The sequence below is a fragment of the Capra hircus genome, chromosome 19, assembly GCF_001704415.2.
Source record: "Capra hircus breed San Clemente chromosome 19, ASM170441v1, whole genome shotgun sequence".
In the NCBI taxonomy this organism is placed as follows: Eukaryota; Metazoa; Chordata; class Mammalia; order Artiodactyla; family Bovidae; genus Capra; species Capra hircus.
In genome coordinates this window covers 37,411,748-37,430,295 of record NC_030826.1, presented here as the reverse complement: position 1 = coordinate 37,430,295, position 18,548 = coordinate 37,411,748, and the positions used below count along the sequence as shown (strand labels likewise).

At 49.7% G+C, this 18,548-nt stretch overlaps 1 protein-coding gene across 1 annotated transcript; it reads right to left on the bottom strand.

Annotated features, from left to right (window-relative positions):
* Window positions 1,386–3,664, bottom strand: HOXB13 (homeobox B13). The gene is made up of 2 exons (XM_018064053.1): window positions 2,966–3,664; window positions 1,386–2,060 (listed from the first exon to the last, which is right to left on the bottom strand). Exons 1-2 carry the CDS (start codon window positions 3,567–3,569, stop codon window positions 1,807–1,809), a joined length of 858 nt encoding a protein of 285 aa, XP_017919542.1. The 5' UTR covers window positions 3,570–3,664; the 3' UTR covers window positions 1,386–1,806.

The window sequence follows — 18,548 nt, the reverse complement described above, 5'->3', positions numbered from 1 at the left end:
CTATCTAAGAAGACCCAGGGAGGGAGGGTCATGCCAGTCGGGGCCTTTTTTAACCCTCCCCCGCCCTCGCCCCAGCTTTAGAATCCTCTTTGGTTAAAAAAAAAAAAAGGATTTGGAAGACTTAGAAGAGTCTTCCTTCGGATAAGAGCGAGGACTGGGATGCCGCCCGACTCGAATTGCTCGGCGGCGGCGGCCAACTCAGGGTTTCCTGGAAAAGGAGGAGTCCGCTCTGAGATGGAGCTGCCGTCGAGACGTGGCCGGCATGCGTGACCTTTCCAGATGCTCGCCTCCCGACTGCCCGCTGCGGGGAGGCTCGGAACGTGGGTCTGGCGGCCCGTCCTCTCCACTTCATTTCTGTGCACTCGATCGCCAGAAGGCTGCCAGAACCCGCCAGCCCGGGCTGCGGGAAGATCCAGCTCAGCCTCGCTGATGTTCCGCGGACAAGGTCGCGTCTGATCCTGGTCGAGGTACACGACTTCAGGTTCCCCGGCTCTGCGAACAGCCGGTCTGCCCCAGGTTTCTGGAACTCCGCGCTATTGGCATATTGTCTATGCGGCAGTGGAAAACCGGGTTGGCGCCAAACTGTCCTCCACTCGCCCAGTGTATGTGGACTGAACCGGCACAAAGTGAAAGGAAACAAGTCTGCCCACTACTGTCCCGGCGGCCTGCGGTTCCCCATTCTGACACTGGCGTTTGGGGGCTTCTGCCACCGCTGGTTCTTTCACTCGGTAAAGAACCTGCCCGAGACTCCAAGGCCTGAGACTCCGAAGCGCCTTGGTGTCACCGGCAGGCAAGCAGAGGAGAAACGGGTAGTGAACGACCCATATTCATTTTTTCTCCTTTTAGGCTATACAAGTGTGTTTGGGATGTGCCTGCCACGGATAGGCTACTATTCCCCTCATTCTGCAATCTTTGTGCCTAAGAGGGGCTACAAGGCCACAAATGTCTATTTCATGCAGCTCCCAAATGCCCAATGAATCACAACCTACTTCCTTTGGTCAGAACCACCAGAATCATTGAGGGAAGGCTTGGAAAGTTTTGGAGAGGAAGTGGTGAATTAGCCAGGCATTTTCTCAAACCCCATTTCTCTGGAAGAAAGAACAGACCCTGGAAGGTAGTCCACTGGCTTCATTTTCACCCAGGGCTGAAACTGAGGAGTTAGGCCTGTGGACTTCTGAGACCAGTGGGTACCATCTAGGGGATGGCAGGGAGGGAGGGAGAGGCACCCTCCAGCTTTGGTCATCCTGCCTAGTTGTCATCTTAGAAAAAATGCTAAAGGGGCAACAGGAAACGTTAGAGAGGTAAATCTGCCATTTCTTGTCTCCTCTGCCTTCACTGCGATGGGGACAGGCTTTGGAAATGGAAGAGGATCCAGAGGAAGCTGTCCTGTCACGGGTCTCCTTCCAAGTTTATTCATGATCAGCTCAATCCATGAAAACAGTTTCTAAAAGTGCTCTACAGAGCTCTAGATAGAAAATATGATACTAATTATCATGGCAACTAGTACTGGTTATGCTGATTATTGCAACTGCCAGAATGAATGATTATGACTGGGACAAGGTCATTTGGGTAGTGTTACCTGGTGGACTGGGCTGTAACTCTGGGCCTTGCTGGCTCTCTGGGATCCACGGGGTATCCAGACTGTCCCTGAAGAACAACCCAGGAACATTGGCCTGGGAAAAGTGTCACTTCTGGGAGCCTCTCAAGCAGAGTCCGGGGCCCCAGCTTGGCTGAGGCAGGCTCCTGGTCTCACCAGGATACCCCAACTTCCCCTTTCCCCCTCCCAGCCAGAGCCAGGGAGCTCCCTCACGGAGTAGCGCTGGTTTTGACCTTGGCGAGGACCTTCTTCTCCTTGACCCGGCGATTCTGAAACCAGATGGTGATCTGGCGCTCTGAGAGGCTGGTGGCAGCCGAGATCTTGCGCCTCTTGTCCTTGGTGATGAACTTGTTAGCCGAATACTCACGCTCCAGTTCCCGCAACTGTCCCTTGCTGTAGGGAATGCGCTTCTTGCGGCCTCGACGGAAGGCACAGCCGTCAGGCGGATGCTGTGCGCTTGAGTCTATGCAGGAGAGGGAGGGAAAGAGAGACATGCTCAAACCACGGCCTGGCGCAAGCCCAGCATCTGACCCAGGCCCCACAACCTAGGTCATCCTACAGGAGTACTCAGGTTACCATACAGGCACTGCCATTTCCCCAAAGCACAAGAGGACACCTCCACTTCTGGCTGGTTGGTTTACTGATCTACCCAGCCTTGGAAAGAGGAGATTTCTGCAGGCCACCCTCACTCATCACTGCCTTCATGCCTGCAGTCTGCAAACACACCCAGCCCACTGTCTAATGTCCACCCTCATATGCATTTTCCAGCTCTTGGCCACTCTTACAGATACTACAAGCAAATTCTGTACAGGAGGGAACACATTTCTGCCCCTACTCCCAACACACACACACATACACACACACACACACACACACACTCCAATGCACAAACTTAAATTATGGCTGCAGGAAATCTACACTTCCCTTTGGAAACTGAAAAATTCATCTGAGAGAAAGTAAGGGGTTGTATTCTTTACAGAACAACCAATTTCTCTGTCCCCACCCAGCTGCACCCCCACACTCAATGAATTGAGAAGAATTAAACTGGGGTCCTGCTGGGCAGGAACACCCTAAGTCCCAAACAACAGCAAAGAGAGTCAAGCACTCCGACATATTGAAAGGCTGGTCCCAAGGCCTCCCAGGGAAATCAGAGACCTGGTGGGCCTCAGGCTTCAAATAGCACCCAGCTCAGGCCCCTCATACTGACCCTCTGGGGCCTTCACCCAGGCTCTCTAACTGCCTGGACCCTCCTTCAGAGCCCTAATAGCCAACCAAGGAGAACCAAGCTCCCCCTCACCAGCCCCAAGACTCATCCAGGCAGGGTCTACAACGATACACTCAGCACCAAGGGCATCCAGAGCAGCTTACCTGCAAATGCTGCCTTCCAGAAAGAACCTGGGGGGTTCTGTTCTCCCTGGCAACACATCTGGCTGTTCCAGCCACCGGTGAGGGCCCAGGGCTGGTAACTGTCCACAGGCAGCAGGGAGTCATGACGAGGCTCCCCAGGGGCGCCCAAGGTCTGTACCACCGACACATCCAGGTAACTGGCCATAGGCTGGTAGGGTCCCGGGTATCCCGGGTAGAAGGCAAACTCGGTGGGGCGGCTGGGGTACTCCTCCCCGGACGCGGGAGTCTCCGCAGGGTAGGCGGCCAGGGTGGCCGCCTGGGCACAGGGCTTCAGCGAGCTTCGAGACACTCGGCAGGAGTAGTACCCGCCTCCAAAGTAGCCGTAAGGCACTGGAGCTGGGGACGCCCCCTGGGGCATCCCTGGACATGGGTGGCACTGCTTTGGCGGTTCCGCAGAGCCTGGCAGATCCAGGGGGCCGTAGTTGACAGCAGGCAACAGCGTAGGCGCCGACGCTGGATGGCTGGTCAGTGGGGAGTGGGTGACCAGGTTCCGACTCCCTCCAGCTCCCAGTAAGCCTTCAATCTCCTTGGCGCCGTCCAAAGTGGTATAATTGCCGGGCTCCATGGGGCCGAGGATCGGCTCATGAGGCGCTGGGGGTGGGGGATACAGGGGGCACCCAGCTCTCTCTCCCCACCCAGGCCCGGGGAATCCAAAGCGTTTTAAATCGCTGGCAGCTCGCTGGGCGCCTGCATTCGCTCAGCCCGGCCGTCGTGACGCAGGAGCCGCAGGTGCCCGGGCTCGCGGGCCGATTGGCTGCGGCCTGGCGGAGAGAAGCTCATAAAATCTTCACTGCAGAAATTGCGAAAATACTTTACCCCCGCTTTCTCTCTCCGCACCCCCCCTCCGCACCCTCCCTCGCTGCCTTGCTCACTCCCTCCTCCTTCCTTCCTTCTCTCCCCGCCTTCCTCCTTTTCCCTCTCCTCCCTCCTCTCTTTCTCTCTCGGCTTTTTCTTTTTCTTAATTGCATTTGAAAACGAGAGAAAAGAGACAGGGTGTCTTCCCGCCGCTTTCCAGTTGGGAACAACCCAGCTACGTCGGGGGTGGGAAGACGGGAGAGGGGAAACGGGAGAGGAGAGACGGAGCCAGCCCCACCTCGGTCGCCTCCTCTCCCTCCCTGGCTCTCTGTCTCCTGTGCTTTGGCAGGTTTAACGAGAGAATAAAAAGCTCTCCCTATAAAGTGTCCATCTCGTGGAGGGAAGGGGAGTTGAGGGTGGGGCCTGGAGGCCGCTCTGAGCCTGAAAGGAAAAACCCGGGAATGCGCCTGAGCCAGAAGGGGCTAGAAAATGGGAGTTAAGGGATATTTCTGGAAGCTCCTTGCTTTGGTGTCCCAGTACTAGCATCCCAATTCATTCCAGGTGCCCCTCCCATTCTGGATGCGCAGTAATAAGCTACTCCTGGACCTCGGGAAGTGCCTAGGACGCCTCTTCCCCAGAGACCCTGGCTACCGCCCATAGCCTATAAAGCTCCGGATTCGAAGAGGGGTGGAAAGGAGAGGGAGCGAGACACGGATTCCGAAGAAGGAGACGTGAGAACTGGAGACGTTAAAGGTTCAGACCTGAGGCGGAAATGGAGCTTCTGGTCCTGGCCTGTAAAGGGGGGTCTGGATATCCGTTTTAGGATGGGGAAAGAAATATGGAAAGATGTCACATACGACCTGTATATTCAGAGAGAGGCAGAGAAAGAGCCAGGAAAATGAGATCCAGAGACACACAGAAAGGGAGAGAAGTTGAAGGACGGGTTTGAGTGAGAATGTTATAAAATCCTGAAGTACCAGTCAGAAAAGATAAACACTTTCCCCCCTTTTCTGGGATCTAAGATTATTTCCAGAAAACCAGGCCTGGCTAACTGGCAAAGAACTAGTTTCGAGGGAATCTGGACCCCAAGAATACAGAAGCCTGGCATTTATGAAGTACCCAGTCTCTCTGTCCTTTCCTACATTCCATGGGGCCCAGGAAATTCACCTTGATCTTGGCACACTACCACCCAAACCTAGGACCAGAAAACCCGGGACCTCTATCTGCTTCCTCCAGGCTTTCCTTTCCTAGGAAGGAAAAGGGCATGGGAGAGGGAATCTCAACCATTGGAGGATTTATCTGAGGCCCATCTGTTGGGAACTATTGTGCAGTGCAAGGCAGAAGCCCCAAACCATATTTTTTTTTTTTCACAGATCTGTCTTCAGAGATTTTCTGTTTCCATCACTATCCCTCCCAAATCAAATCTTCTGGGTTCACTTTTGCTAAAACTCACAGGTTTTTTTTTTTTTTTTTTTGAGAAGACAGGAACTTTTGCATTCTACACTAAGCTCATGGCAGTTTTATAGAACAGACTACCCTGCACTCTAGGTGGGCTTGGCCATACCCCCTCAACAACCTGAGTCTGAACTTGAGCTATCTTTCAGGAAAGGGCCCATGCAACCGGATTTGCTCCAAGTTGCAGGGCTGTAGGGAAGAGTATAGCTCACTTTCAGTGACCATTGCTGATAATTGAAGACACCGAACATGAAATCCTCACTGGATTTTGTTGCATTTGAAAACAACAGGAGAGAAAAGGGAGGCGATGTCTCTTTGATGCTTTCCAGTTTCTTGCTATAGCCTCTTGGTTATCTGATTATGAAAGGCAGAAATACCAGGATTTTTACCTAACGACTAAGAATTTTTTACTGCTTTTTGCTTGGTAGATGACAACACAGGCATGAACAGATCCCTAAATTGTATAAATAGGTAAATCAATTCCATTCCTAGGAATATACCCAACAGAAATGAATGTTTATATCCATCAATAGACAAGTACTAAAATATCTAAAGCAGCTTTATTTATTATAGCTCAAAAATAGAAACAACTCAGATGTTCATCAATAGTGCTACACAGCGATTTTAAAAAACACTGCTACACACAACATAGATAAATTGCACAGATAGGTGGGTAAAAGAAGCTACACAAAAAAGCAAATTTTTTATGATTTTATTTCTATGCAGTTCAATCAAGAATAGCCAAAATCAAATCTATGGTGATAGAGGTCAGAATAGATTGCCCTGGGAAGGGGAGCTTCTGATTAGGAGGTGACATAAGGCTGGAAATGTTCTGGATCTCAGATCTCTATCTACGTGCTAGTTACATGGGTATGTTCCCTGTAAAAATTCAAGATGTACATGGCGTATTTCTTGACATTACATCAGCTTATCTCTATTTTTTAGAAGGAACATAATTAAGTACAAAAATTTCAAGATTCATAGCAATGTTGCCTGCCATTGTGCTTTTTGGATATTAATGTTCTTATCTATGTCTTACGGAAACAAACAGCTGAATGCATGTAATTCTGCATCACTGTAGAATGCAGAGAAGACCAACTCAAACCTTGCCCTGGAGAAGCTCACCAACTGTGCTGGAGACCTCTATGTAAGCAGATACAATTCAATACAAATAAATACTGTGGCGGGGGAGGGGGGGTTCTGTTTTGCTCTACAATTTATTTAGCATCTAGTAGATTCTAGGGAACAGTTCCAAATATCATATTAACATATGTGCATGTGCTCCCATTTTCTGTATATGTTTATGTATTTGCAAACATGTATGACCTGTCATAGACCTCAGCTGGAGTCAAGTAAGGCAGAGTAAGTCTCCTTATCTGTAAAATTATGTATTCTCAAAGGCACAGTAATTTCTACCCCTCAGGAATGCTGTGAAGATTTTTTGCACATGAAAGCATTTCATAAACTGAATAAATGGGTTCTATTTGTGTTTCTGTATGTGTCTCTGTTTCCAATGAATTACAAGCCACCTGTTTTTATTTGAAAAGAAAAACAGTTTCCCTAACGAGCATTGGCCCCTTCTTACTTCCCTCTTTCAGCCTTGAGTAAACCTGCAGTTCCCACGTACAGAACCTGAGGCTCAGCACCTCAGTATCCTCCCTGAGCGCTAGAGTTGAGGGCGGAATTTAGTACAGCCAAGGCACCCTGACCTCCCCACCCGCCTGGGCTGAGCTAGCCCTTCCCCCAGCCCCACAGATTCCTTTTTGTCCTGCTGCGAGCCTCCGGACAGACCCTTAGGACCCCTGAGCCTCCCCGACCCCCAACCCCGTTTACTGACCCAGCCAAACTCGCAGAAATGCCTCAATTGCTCCTTTACATACCGGCCAGACACCTCCTGGAAGGTCAAGGCCAAGTTGAAAGTTAAGAGTTTGTTTACCTCCGGGAGCCCATTCAGAGCGGCCCCACAGACCGCCTATGACCTTTACAGCCAGGCCTTTGAGCTCGGCCGCGGGGGTTCCGGCCACTGGGACTTGGCACCTCCTTGACAGCGCCCGCGGAGCAGGGGCTTCGGGCAGCCGACTAGGGGGAGGGGGCGAGAGAAGCCCACCCGCCCCGCTTGGGGGCATTTGTTAAATTATGGTTTATTTTTTGTAAAACTACGTGAGCTCTCGGTGTCTTCGTTCTCCCACCTGGAGGAATGTACCCGGTCCCGAGGCTTTCAGGTCGGTCGTGATGAAAAATGAGAATTTGCAGCGTCTCTAGAAAGGTCGGGGCTCCGCTGGCCGGCTAGACTACGCGGGCCTGGCGGAACTGCTTGAGGAGGTTGATTTCACGGAAATGGGCTAACAGGGTGCATGCCTTTCCTCGGGCTTTTCTTCCATCCTTCCTTTCTGTCTCTACGTTCTTTCATCTGTCTTTAGCCTTTCAGTATCTTTCTTTCCTTTTTATATTTGTGCTCTTCTTTCTGCCTTTCCTTCAATTTTGGTTATATTGCTTTGGGGACATTCTTTTTCCTTTCTTTCCGTCTTTACTGCTTACGTTTTCCCCACCCCACCGCCGATTACCTTTGATTTTCCCTTGGTTCCTTTCTTGCTCTCCGACGTGCACACACCGCTTTCCTTTTGTTTGCTTCTTCATCCTCTCACTTTTCTTACTTTCATAGTCTCCTCTTTCCTCCCCTCCTCCTTTTCTGTCTTTCCCTCTCATCTATTTTGTTTTTTATATTTCTTTCCCTCTCATTTCCCTTTTCCCTTTTCTCTACCCCTTTCCCGGCCCTCTCAATTTTCCATTGTTCTCCGAGGTCGGCGTAGAGCCTGCCGGGGGCTCCCCACTGCCAGAGTCTGACCTTGGCGGGCACCTTGCAGAGCGGTCCTGGAGCCCAATCGCCAGCCAGCCTGAACAACAGGACCTGTTTGGGGATAACAGGCTACCTTCTCTGTGAAATCATGCAGGCTCCGGCCAGGCCTCACAGGAAAATGCTTTGGACAAAATGACGGCAGAGTCTGGGAGCTACAAGAACAGAGAGTGGAGGCCTGGCTGGTCAGGAGAGGCCACTCTCACCTCCATGTCCCTCTCACCCTGTCAGCCCTGCAACATCCTTGGGTTAGGACCCTCTCAGGACAAACGCAAGTGCTTCAGAGGCCGAGGCCGAGGATCCAGAAATTAGAGCCTGTTAGGCCTTCACCACCCAGCAAGTGGAACTGAGGAGCGATCAAAGACTGTCTGCTAAGGGGAGAAGCTAGTGCCAGCCACGTCGCTGCCGCTGTCCTGATGGCGCCCAGAAGCCCAGAAACCAGAAAAGCGTTGAGCCAGGAACCGTGAGTGGGGTCAAGAGCCAAGGGAGGGAGGCGGAGAGTGAGAAGGGATGGGAGTAAAGCTGCAGAGGAAGTACGCTTTGCGTTCGGAAAGAAAAAAGAATGTTCCCAAAGCAATATAACCAAAATTTGAGAGAAAGGCAGAAAGAAGAGCACAAATGTAAAAAGGAAAGAAAGATCCTGAAAGACTAAAGACTAAAGGTCACCTGCCCGCAACCCCAACCCAGAGAAGCCCAGTGGCATCTGGCCCCAACCATTGGGAATGGGGAGCAAGGGTCTAATCTAGCTCTGCGTGGTGGGCAATGTCATCTCCCCTCTCTGCGCCTCCATTTTCCTATCTGCCCTGTGTAAGGAGGGAAGGGCTGGATCAGCTTCCCTGTAAGTCTGAGTCATTGTTCACTTTGGACACAAGGGTGGTGCGCAGGCAGGAGCAGGGAAGGGATGATTACTGGAGGTTGAGGGCATTAGTGAGGAGGAAAGTCATGGAGGGAGTCAACAAGAGGCTTCTAGGCTCACCACTGATTATTCTGCATGGGTCTAGGTCAGGGCACAGTTATTAGGTCCTTGAGGGAGCCCCAGCCCTGTGACCTGGCCTCTGTGAGGCAACCGACATGTACTGACTCAGTTGGGACACTCAGCCCCAGGGTGTAAGCTCCTCAGTAGCCCATTAAATGGGACAAAACTGGTGCTGGAGATCACCTCCTCCACTCCTCACCCTGTAGTTCCCCGGAGCCCTCCAGCCTCCCCACCCTCTACACACACTCTCAAGGGTGGGTTCCTCAAATGGGAGCCCACAGCCAATGCCTTTGGGGTTTGTAGATGCTTCTAGGGCCCTCAGAGACTCAGCTTCCTCTGTTTCAGCCCTTGGGATCCTGGATGGGCTCAGGAATGGGAAATATATCAAGAAACCTACCTGCAAATTCAAGAAAGCAATCTGAGTCTCTTACAACTCCCCTATCCCCATCTCCACCTTGTTTTTTCCCCCTCAAGGAATGCTGGATGTAAGTGATAATTATTAGGATAAATTCTGACTACTCATGTATAGACTCTGCTAGAGACAAACACCAAGTTTTCACTCGTGAAATCAAGAGGAATGTCAACATGGAGACCCTGGCCCCTCCAGTCCCAAACCCACCTATTCGGCCTGCAGTGGAGCTGTAGGTTTGAGGTTTAGGGGAAAGTACCGTTTGATAGATTCGATTTCTTGCTCTGATTCCCCCATCCCCCTGGCTGAGAGATCTGAGACCCTTCCAGCGGCCCAGAACCAGACATCTTGTCATCCTCCTCCATCTACCACCACAGCAAGAGCTTTTCCCTTTTCCTCTGAATTATCTGTTCCAAGAAACAAACTTGGGAGAGGAGAAAGGCAAGCACTTCACACACACACTCACACACACGGACCAAAGAAAATGGCCGTTTCTCTAACAGCCCTCCTGTCCATGTTGTTCATGGGTTCCTGTCTTTGAAGAAGCACAACCAAGATGGGAGGGGAAAATGCCACAAAAGATTACCTTCTTATAATTCATTTAAGCTTGAAAATAACCCTCCTGCATCCCAGAGTGTCTGGCTACACACACACACACACACACACACACACACACACACACACACACACCCCACATCTGCTTTTCTGAATCCCAGTCTGAGATGAATATGGGGTAGTTCCTGGTTACCACCTAAGGACTCTCATCTCAGCCAGGCCCCCAAGGTTCTGATCTGGCCATTTACCTCAGACCCTGATACCTTATGAGGCTGGAGGAATCTGTCCAATTGTCTACAGTGTGACCCTAGATGTTCAGAGCTGGTATTTGGCCACACATGAGGAACTCCATCAAAGTGAGGTTAGGGATTGGAGCAGAGCTCTGGGTTCATAATCTGCTCATCTCTTGATCTACTTGGGCTTAAATTAGGACTTCTTCCCCTCTAGCCTCAGCCAGAGATTTTCTAAGAGTTCTGAGAGGCTATATGAAATGCCTTTCACTTTAAATGAGAAAATCACCCACTAGGAAAAAGTGATTTTTATTATTTGGTCTCCATTGAGTCCACAGATTTATCCATGATTTGAAAGAACTGTGGCTGTTATTGTCCCCAGATGCCAAAAATCTTTTCCTTAGAGACATGAAGATCTTTACTTTCCCTTCACACTGCTTATGTGGCCAGGGTAGGGCTTGGGAGGAGATTCCAATCTTAGAAGCTCTAAGATCGGAGCTAAGGATCTAGAAGGTTAGAATAGGAAGCCTCAAATTCCCTACTTACCCAAACTAGTGAGCTGGCATTTGGAATTGGGAGGATCCTTAGAAATCATTCAGTTCCAGTCAGCTATGTGTTTGAGTGGCTGAATGGCAGATGCTGAGGAAAAGAAGCTATCTTGCCCAAGTCAAAATGACTTGACCTCAGGAAATCCACAGCCAATTCTGGGACTCCAGGCAGTTCTGTGCTGCCATAGTGGGAGCAGGAGAGGGATGCCTGCCTTCAGTAGTCAGCTATGGTGTCTGGATGTAACACTGGAACTTCCATCTCCATGCCTCTCCCAGGGAGTCCCAAAGTCAGACAGGGACTTTTGAGTGACTATGTAGAAGCTTCACAAGTTCAGAGTGGTTTTCAAGCCTCAGCTCCTTATCTACCAGGTCCTATGGGGTCAAAGCTTGATCACAAGGGCACCCCCTCCCAGGCTGAAGCACTGCTTGTCTGGCTGTTCCAGCTACTCTAGACAAGACCAGGATTCCAGCTACTTATTCCTGAGATCAGCCTGGAAACTTTCATATGAATGGAACTTAGCCCCAGAGGCCCAGATGGGGGCCTGAGGAAGAGTCATGGGAAGCAGACCGAATATTTCCATCTCCTCCAGTCCCTCAATATCCTCCAGGATCTACTGCAGGCCCAACCCAGCTCTGTAGTTGGGTGTGTGTGTGGTGTGTATTTAGGGGTGATGCAGACAGATTGGGGGCGCTTTCTTTGGATTGGAATCCCTCACATTAGCCTACCTTTGAGTTCATTTACCCCCTGCTTGCCCCATCGACATGGTTTTTCTAGCCTCAGGAATCGTCTGACCCAGAGATGCAGGCCAAGCCTTGAACCAGGGGAGGTGCAAATGAACCGTGGACCTTGTCCTGAGGGGCCCTTCCTGGCCTGAGATCAGTGCATGTTAAGCGGGCTAGGAGGCTCCCAAGGAACCCAATAAAGACGAGGGGGGCCTAAGGACTTCCCCACTTTTGTCCAAGAGCCTTAATTCCCTTCCTTGCCCTCGTGTAAACACCTGGTAGGGCCGATTTTTCAGTAATGCAACGGAAGACATCGCACCCAGCGAGGTTTGTGCGCCCGCTGGTGAGTGGCAAAGCGGCCCGCCGGCGGGTGAGGTCTCTAACCTCAAAGGCACAGCTGGAGAGCATGGGAGCCCTATCTTTCTCCCACCCACCGGAGACCTCCTCTACATCGCTAGGTGCACCTTGCCCTCCAGGGATCCCGCATCCTCAGGCGGAGGTTGACCTCAGGGCGGAAATTCCCGCTGGACCAAAACCCGCTTAGAGCATCGGAGGAGGAGCGCTGGCGTCTGCCCTCTCGGATTTGCTTCGCAGCCTCCCGGACACCGCTTTGGCCAGCTTCTCACGCCCCTACGTCCCTGCGCGCTGCTCCTCCAGCTTCCTGGGGCGGCCCTTGAGAAATGTCGGCGTCGTCGTAACCCGTGTGTGGGTGTGCCAGGGACTGTAAGAGCCCCACATGTGCCTTTCATTTAATCCTCACAGCAAGTAAAGGGCAGTTGTTACTTCCGTTCTGTAGATAAGAAAACTGAGGTTTAGGAGATTAATTTGCTCAACTGCTAGAGACTGATGAATGATGAGGTCTGAACTCCAACACTGGTCTTTCTGGCACCAAATCCAGGCTCTGACCATTTCACTTTCTCTTCCTATTCAAACACCAAGTCGTTTCCAACTTTTAAAATGGAAATTAATCCCATTAAACAGTACTACCTGATACAAATAGACTTGAGATATTTGGGAAGTTACTAAAGGGAAAAGGAGGAAACAAAGGGATTTGGGAAAAATAAAATATTGACTCCAAAATAAAAGGAATCCTTTAACACATAGCATTAAAAAAATCGAGGCATATTTGATGTAAAACCAAAAAGGTATGGACTGAACTCAGCTCACTTATCTGTACCCCTGCCACCCTGTTTCATCTCGGAGCTTTGTCCATTAGAGCAAGGAGGGAGCTATGCCCGGAAATGTTCACCTGTAGCTGAATTCTCTGAGACTCAGACTCCTCACTGTCTCATGGCCCCATCTCACTGCAGAGAAAGAAAACAATGGGGTCAGTCTGGTGCTAAAATACTTTCCAATCCTGCTCTCCCCCTGGGGAAAAATGGGAGTTTGATGAGCCTAAACATTCTGAACTAGATTCCATGAGGGTCTCAAAGCCACACTCCTTGATAGTGTGTGTGTGGATTTGGGGGATGTGGTCCACAGCCTTATTGATTTGTTTTCTAGTAGCAAATTTCACATACGCAGAAAACAGTAAAAATGAAATTTCACACATATAGAAGAGTATGCTACTGCTGCTGCTGCTAAGTCGCTTTCCGACTCTGTGCGACCCCATGGACTGCAGCCTACCAGGCTCCTCCTATGGGATTTTCCAGGCGAGAGTACTGGAGTGGGTTGCCATTGCCTTCTACAGAGAAGAGTATAATAACTCCTTAAACTCATCACTCAGTGTCAACCCTTACCAACTCAAACCCAATCATATTTCAGGTTTATTTCTCTGGAGTATTTTAAAGCAAGTCACAGGCAGCATTTCATCCAAATATGCTTTGTTTGAATCCTTAACAGATAAGGACTTTTTTTCTTTTCTTTTTTTTTTTTAACAGTTCCTTCATGTGATTGTCACATGTAACAAAATTAACAATAATCTGTTAATACTATCCGTGTTTCAGTTTCCTCAGTTGTCTCAAAATTTTCTTTTTACAATTAGTTTGCTCAAATCATAATAGAAATAAAGTCACACATTACATTTAGTTGATATGTCTCAAGTTTCTTATAGCAGTTTCCTTGTCTCCTTTTTTTCATACTGTTTATTTAAAACCCTGGGTCAACCCAATTCCCAGAGATATTTTGTTGTTTAGTCACTAAGTCCTGTCAGACTCTGCGACCCCACGGATTATAGCCCACCAGTCACCTCTGCGCATGGAATTTCCCAGGCAAAAATACTGGAGTAAGGTGCCATTTCCTTCTCCAGGGGATCTTGTGCACTGGCAGGAGGATTCTTTACTTTTGAGCCACCAGGGAAGCCCCATATTGGTCATCTTCAAGAAAGATTACTGTTCTATGTTAGGCCAAAAGACTTATTTTTACAGGTTTCTGCTCCACTGTCCAGGGCAGCTGGCCATGGACAGGAAAACTGCACAATTTCCTATATCTTCTCCCAAAGAGAGTGGAGCTGGGACCCTCTGATGACTCTTTGAATTATCCGGGTTTCGAAGAGTGTCAAAGACTGATTACTCAGCTTCAGATCTAGAGGCAAGATTACTGCCACTGGGGCATGACTGTCCAGTCCCTTCCCTGGAGGTGCCCCCAGAGGCCACCACGCCTCCCAAGAGAACTAAAGTGTACCGTCTATTTCCAAGGTACAGTGGCCAGACTAGCTTTGCCATCTCTTATTCCTTCCTGCCCTTTGGGCATTATTGACATGGGGAGCTGGAATTTCTCTCCCTGCTCTGACACATGTTGCTAGCTGCATGTCCTTGAGCTGGCCGTCTCTCTCCAGCCCTCTGTCTCGCCGCCATCTGTAAAGTGGGAGTGATTGTCTCTGCCCAGCCTTCTGCACAGGGCTGCTTGGAGACAATAAAGATGAGGGAAGTGGAGTTGTGTGTAAAGATTGCAACATACGTATAACCAACCAGTTGTAGCTCTGAGTTGGCAGTGCCTAAGATCAATGTGGGATTTCTACTAGGGGAAGAGAAACCAACCTACAAGCTTATTCTTGTCCTATATCTATGGAAAAGCACCTCCACACATCGCTTCTTTGGCTGGGTACACAAAAAACACCTCCCCCCAAACTAAGAAGAGATCTGGACTTGGTGGTACCCAGCCAAAGAAGCTATGACCTCCTTGTCATGGAGAAGAGTACCACAATGCCCACTCATCTTTCCCAGGAATTGCCAAGCAGCCTGGCACAAGTCAGGATTTTGTCTTGTCCCTCTCCCCATTGCCCTTTTTGTATTGGCCACACCACTTTCCTCTTTCCAGGGATCCCTCAAGCACCCCCAAAGACCTAACTCATCTCCAAGAGGAAGTCCAGGAAACACTGGCCCAGGCCCCGGTTACAAAAACTGAGGTGAGTCCGACTCAGCTGCAATAACTGGGCTCTACCCTTCCCAACTGAGGTCCCACAGCCCCGACTCTGTTCCCTGGACCCAGAGAGACGGAGTCACCGTGAGCCAATGCAGAATGTAGCACAGACATACTGAAGTCCTCACATTTTTCATTTCCAAACTACACCTAGCTCATAAAAAGCCGGCAAATGTAATAAATTCTCCACTGCAGAACATGGTTTTAATTAATTATTGGGTTATTCAAGGTGACTCATGTGTGAAATACAGTTTGTCCTCGTAAAATGAATCTCACATAATCCATTCTGAGTAACAAGCAGCTTGTGATCCTCTCCAGAGATTTACACAAAACTCATATTTATCCTTTGAAGGTCTTGGGGTGAAATAAAGGTGTGACTTTGGCTTAAAGAGAGCTTCCTCAGCCAGCCAGCAGTACTAAGAGATTTAGTCTTGTTTTCCCAACTGCTTATTTGACAGGGTTTTTTCCCTTAGAAAATCTGATGTTTCGTGCACACATGCACATTTATGTATATTAATCACTTGTGCAATGTCTGCAAAGGATATGGGAAGCCATCTCATTGCAGACTAGAAATGCTGCTAAATTTTACTTCAGCCAACCTGGCAGCTGCAGGTCTTCCCACTGCTGGGGCCTCTGAAATTTGATGTTTATCTTCCAAGATTCATGTTTGTTGCACATCACAAGATCTCTGCTGTGCAAGCACAGAATCGCTCCTGTCTAGGATTTACTCTCTTTTCTGTTTAACTTAAAAGTCCTTAATGCCAAGTCACACACCTACAAAGCAGGCTTCTTCCAAGGAGGAGTGCGGGATCTCTGCAGAGCCATTAGCACTGCAGGGCGGGTCCATACCATTAGGGAGTCTACATTGTTTAGACCTTTTTGAGGGACTGGGTTGAATGTGTTCATTTGAAGAGAGTCTGGAGATACAGTGGGTCTGTAAGCAGTCTGGCTACTCTGAGCAGTGATACCCGATGGCTAGGCTCCTCCCCCTGGTGGCCCAGACAGTAAAGAATCTGCCTGCAAAGCAGGAGACCCGGGTTAGATCCCTAGGTCAGGAAGAGCCCTCAGAGGAGGGAACAGCGCCCCCACTCCAGTATACTTGCCTGGAAAATGCCATGGACAGAGGAGCCTGGAGGGCTACAGTCCATAGGGTCACAAAGAGTGGGCAGGCCTGAGAGACTAACACTTTAATACTTTCCCCAGATCAAGGCAGTACTAGTGGGAGGCGGGGAGAAGGGTAGAGGGCAGGAGTCCAGGGTGACTTTAAGCATCCCCACCCACAGAGAAGAGGTGGGAAATTCTGGCATTGTGTCTGGATTCCTGCCCTAGAGAAGGGTGGGAGACTTTTAAAAGAAGAGCAGGATGAAGTGTTTTCTCTTAGTCTTGGTCTGGCCCCTGAGTTGGGTGTGGAGGCTCTGCCAGGGGACCTGGACTGAGCCAGATCTGAGTCAAGAGAGGCCTCCTCTAGTTTTTTTCTTTCTGGTTTTCTTTTCCTTTTTGCCTCCTTTAATTTTCCTCCTTGATTTGGATGCCAGAATTTATATTTTTAGGAAAAGAAAGGCTGGGCTTCAAACACTGCTCAGTTCCCTCTGGACCCCAGAAAGCTGTCCTGGCTGACCCCTTCAGTGGGGTCCTTTCAAACAGTGAGGAAAATCTGTTTCAGCTGGAATCTTGGTCTGGAATTTTTTTCCACACATGATCAAGAGAAGGAGACTCCAAACTGAATCAAAATTGTCTTCCCTCTCTGCCTTAGTCAAATTGCCGGTTTCAGGAGGAAAAAAAAATTGATATCATGTTGAAATACATGGGATCATAATAAACATAGGTAGGTGAGTCACTCTCCCCATAAAGACAACGTGTCCAGTGCATGAAGGGTATCCTAGACAGTACCCACAAGCTCTGCCTGCGAAAAGCCAGAGCGACAGAACCACAGACAGCAGTTGTGCCATCACTCAATGCTCTGACCCAACATTTGAGCCAGTTAACCAGTGACCTGTTAATTTTTTCACCAGGCATGAATGACTGAATTAAGCAAAAGCCCCCTAGAGAAATGAATGTAGTCTGTGACAGAGAGACGGACAGAGGGCCAGATGGGAGCACACATAAAGCAAAGAATAAGCATAGAAATTGGAGCGAAATTAGGACATTTCAGTGCATCAGAGCAGAGGAGAGGTCCTAGAGAGTTGGATAGGAGAGCAGCGGGGGCTGGGACCTTTCAGGACCTGTACTGACACAGATACTGATCTCCCAGTTCAGCACCCGCTAGGCTGGCCTTCTAAAGACCAGCCAGCTCAGACAATTCCGGAAGAAATCAGGCAGAGCCATTGTTTGGCTTGTCTCCAACCAAACAATCGTTGATTGGCTGGATTTTTCACTTTCCCTGAGCTGTTAACTCCTGAAGGGAGGTGATCAGGCCCCTTCTGCTCTAATCTAAGAGCAGACTTCCCCCAACCCCAAGGGGGAAATCTGTCACCTCTCGTGGTTCAGTATTGGAAAAGACATGCTTTGGTTGTATATAAACAAAGCAATCTCCAGTGATCCTGAAGTTGTATCAGTTCCAATTGTATTTATTTCTTGATCAGGTTACAAGTCAGAAACAGGACCAAACAAGACCCAAGACCCACCAATGATTTTCAAGACCCCCAAAGCCAGTAAGTTTTTATTTTTAGTTTTAGTCTTATTCGTGGTCATCTCTTGCCTGGTGTGACAGAGTCACAGCCACATTTACACAAAGAAAGCTGGAGCATTTAGGCAAATATTCAGATTCCAAGCCCCCATTTAGCCAGGCCAGTCAAATGGGGGAGTATGTGACAGATGAACAAGATTCTAAGGGCCCTGCCTGGCAGACTCTGATCGTTCTTCACTTAGAAGTGCCTTCGGAGAGGACTGAAAATGGGTAGCAGAATCCCCAGGAAGAGAGAAAAAGGAGGAAATAGAGGAAAGTAATGTTTTGGGGCTAAAGCCAATCAATTTATAATTCCCATATTCGGACCATTTCAGCCTCTGCACAGCTGCTTTTTGAGGAGACATGGCTGGGGGTGGTGGTGGGGTGGAACTGGCTTGCTGTCACTTAAGTCAAAATCCCTATGGGGTCTCCAGGAGGGTGGGATCTCATCCACCCTCCATTCCCCCCAACACAATTCACTCTCTGGGTTTGCCAAGGATCCTGCTAAGAAGCCATCCCCGGTATCTCCTCCTTGACCCAGCTCCAGCAAATGTCTTTTAATCTTTCTTGGCCTCAGTGTCCATATATTTTAGCAAGGAAGGTCAGGAAGAGAGCTGAGGTGCTGGTCTAGGCAAGGGGGGATTTGGGCCCCAGACGCACGTTTCTCCTGCACGGATTGGAGTCCGTCGCTGGTCGCTTCAGGGACACGGACCCATAGGCGCCCCAGAAGCCGCCCGGCTCTCGCCCCAAGTCCCCCACCCCACTCCCGGCCCTCAGATCAGTGCAAGGAACGGGAGAACTTCAGGCCCGCTGGCTTATCCTCGGACAACCTGCCCGAAGGGCCAGGCTTCTTTTGAACGAGGCGCGGGAGCCAGTCCAATATAGGGAGATTGCCCGAAGCGGGCGGTCAACGTTGGTTGGGAAACCAGGCGCTCCTGGGTCCGGCCCCTCACGTCTGCCTGGGCCGGTGGGGG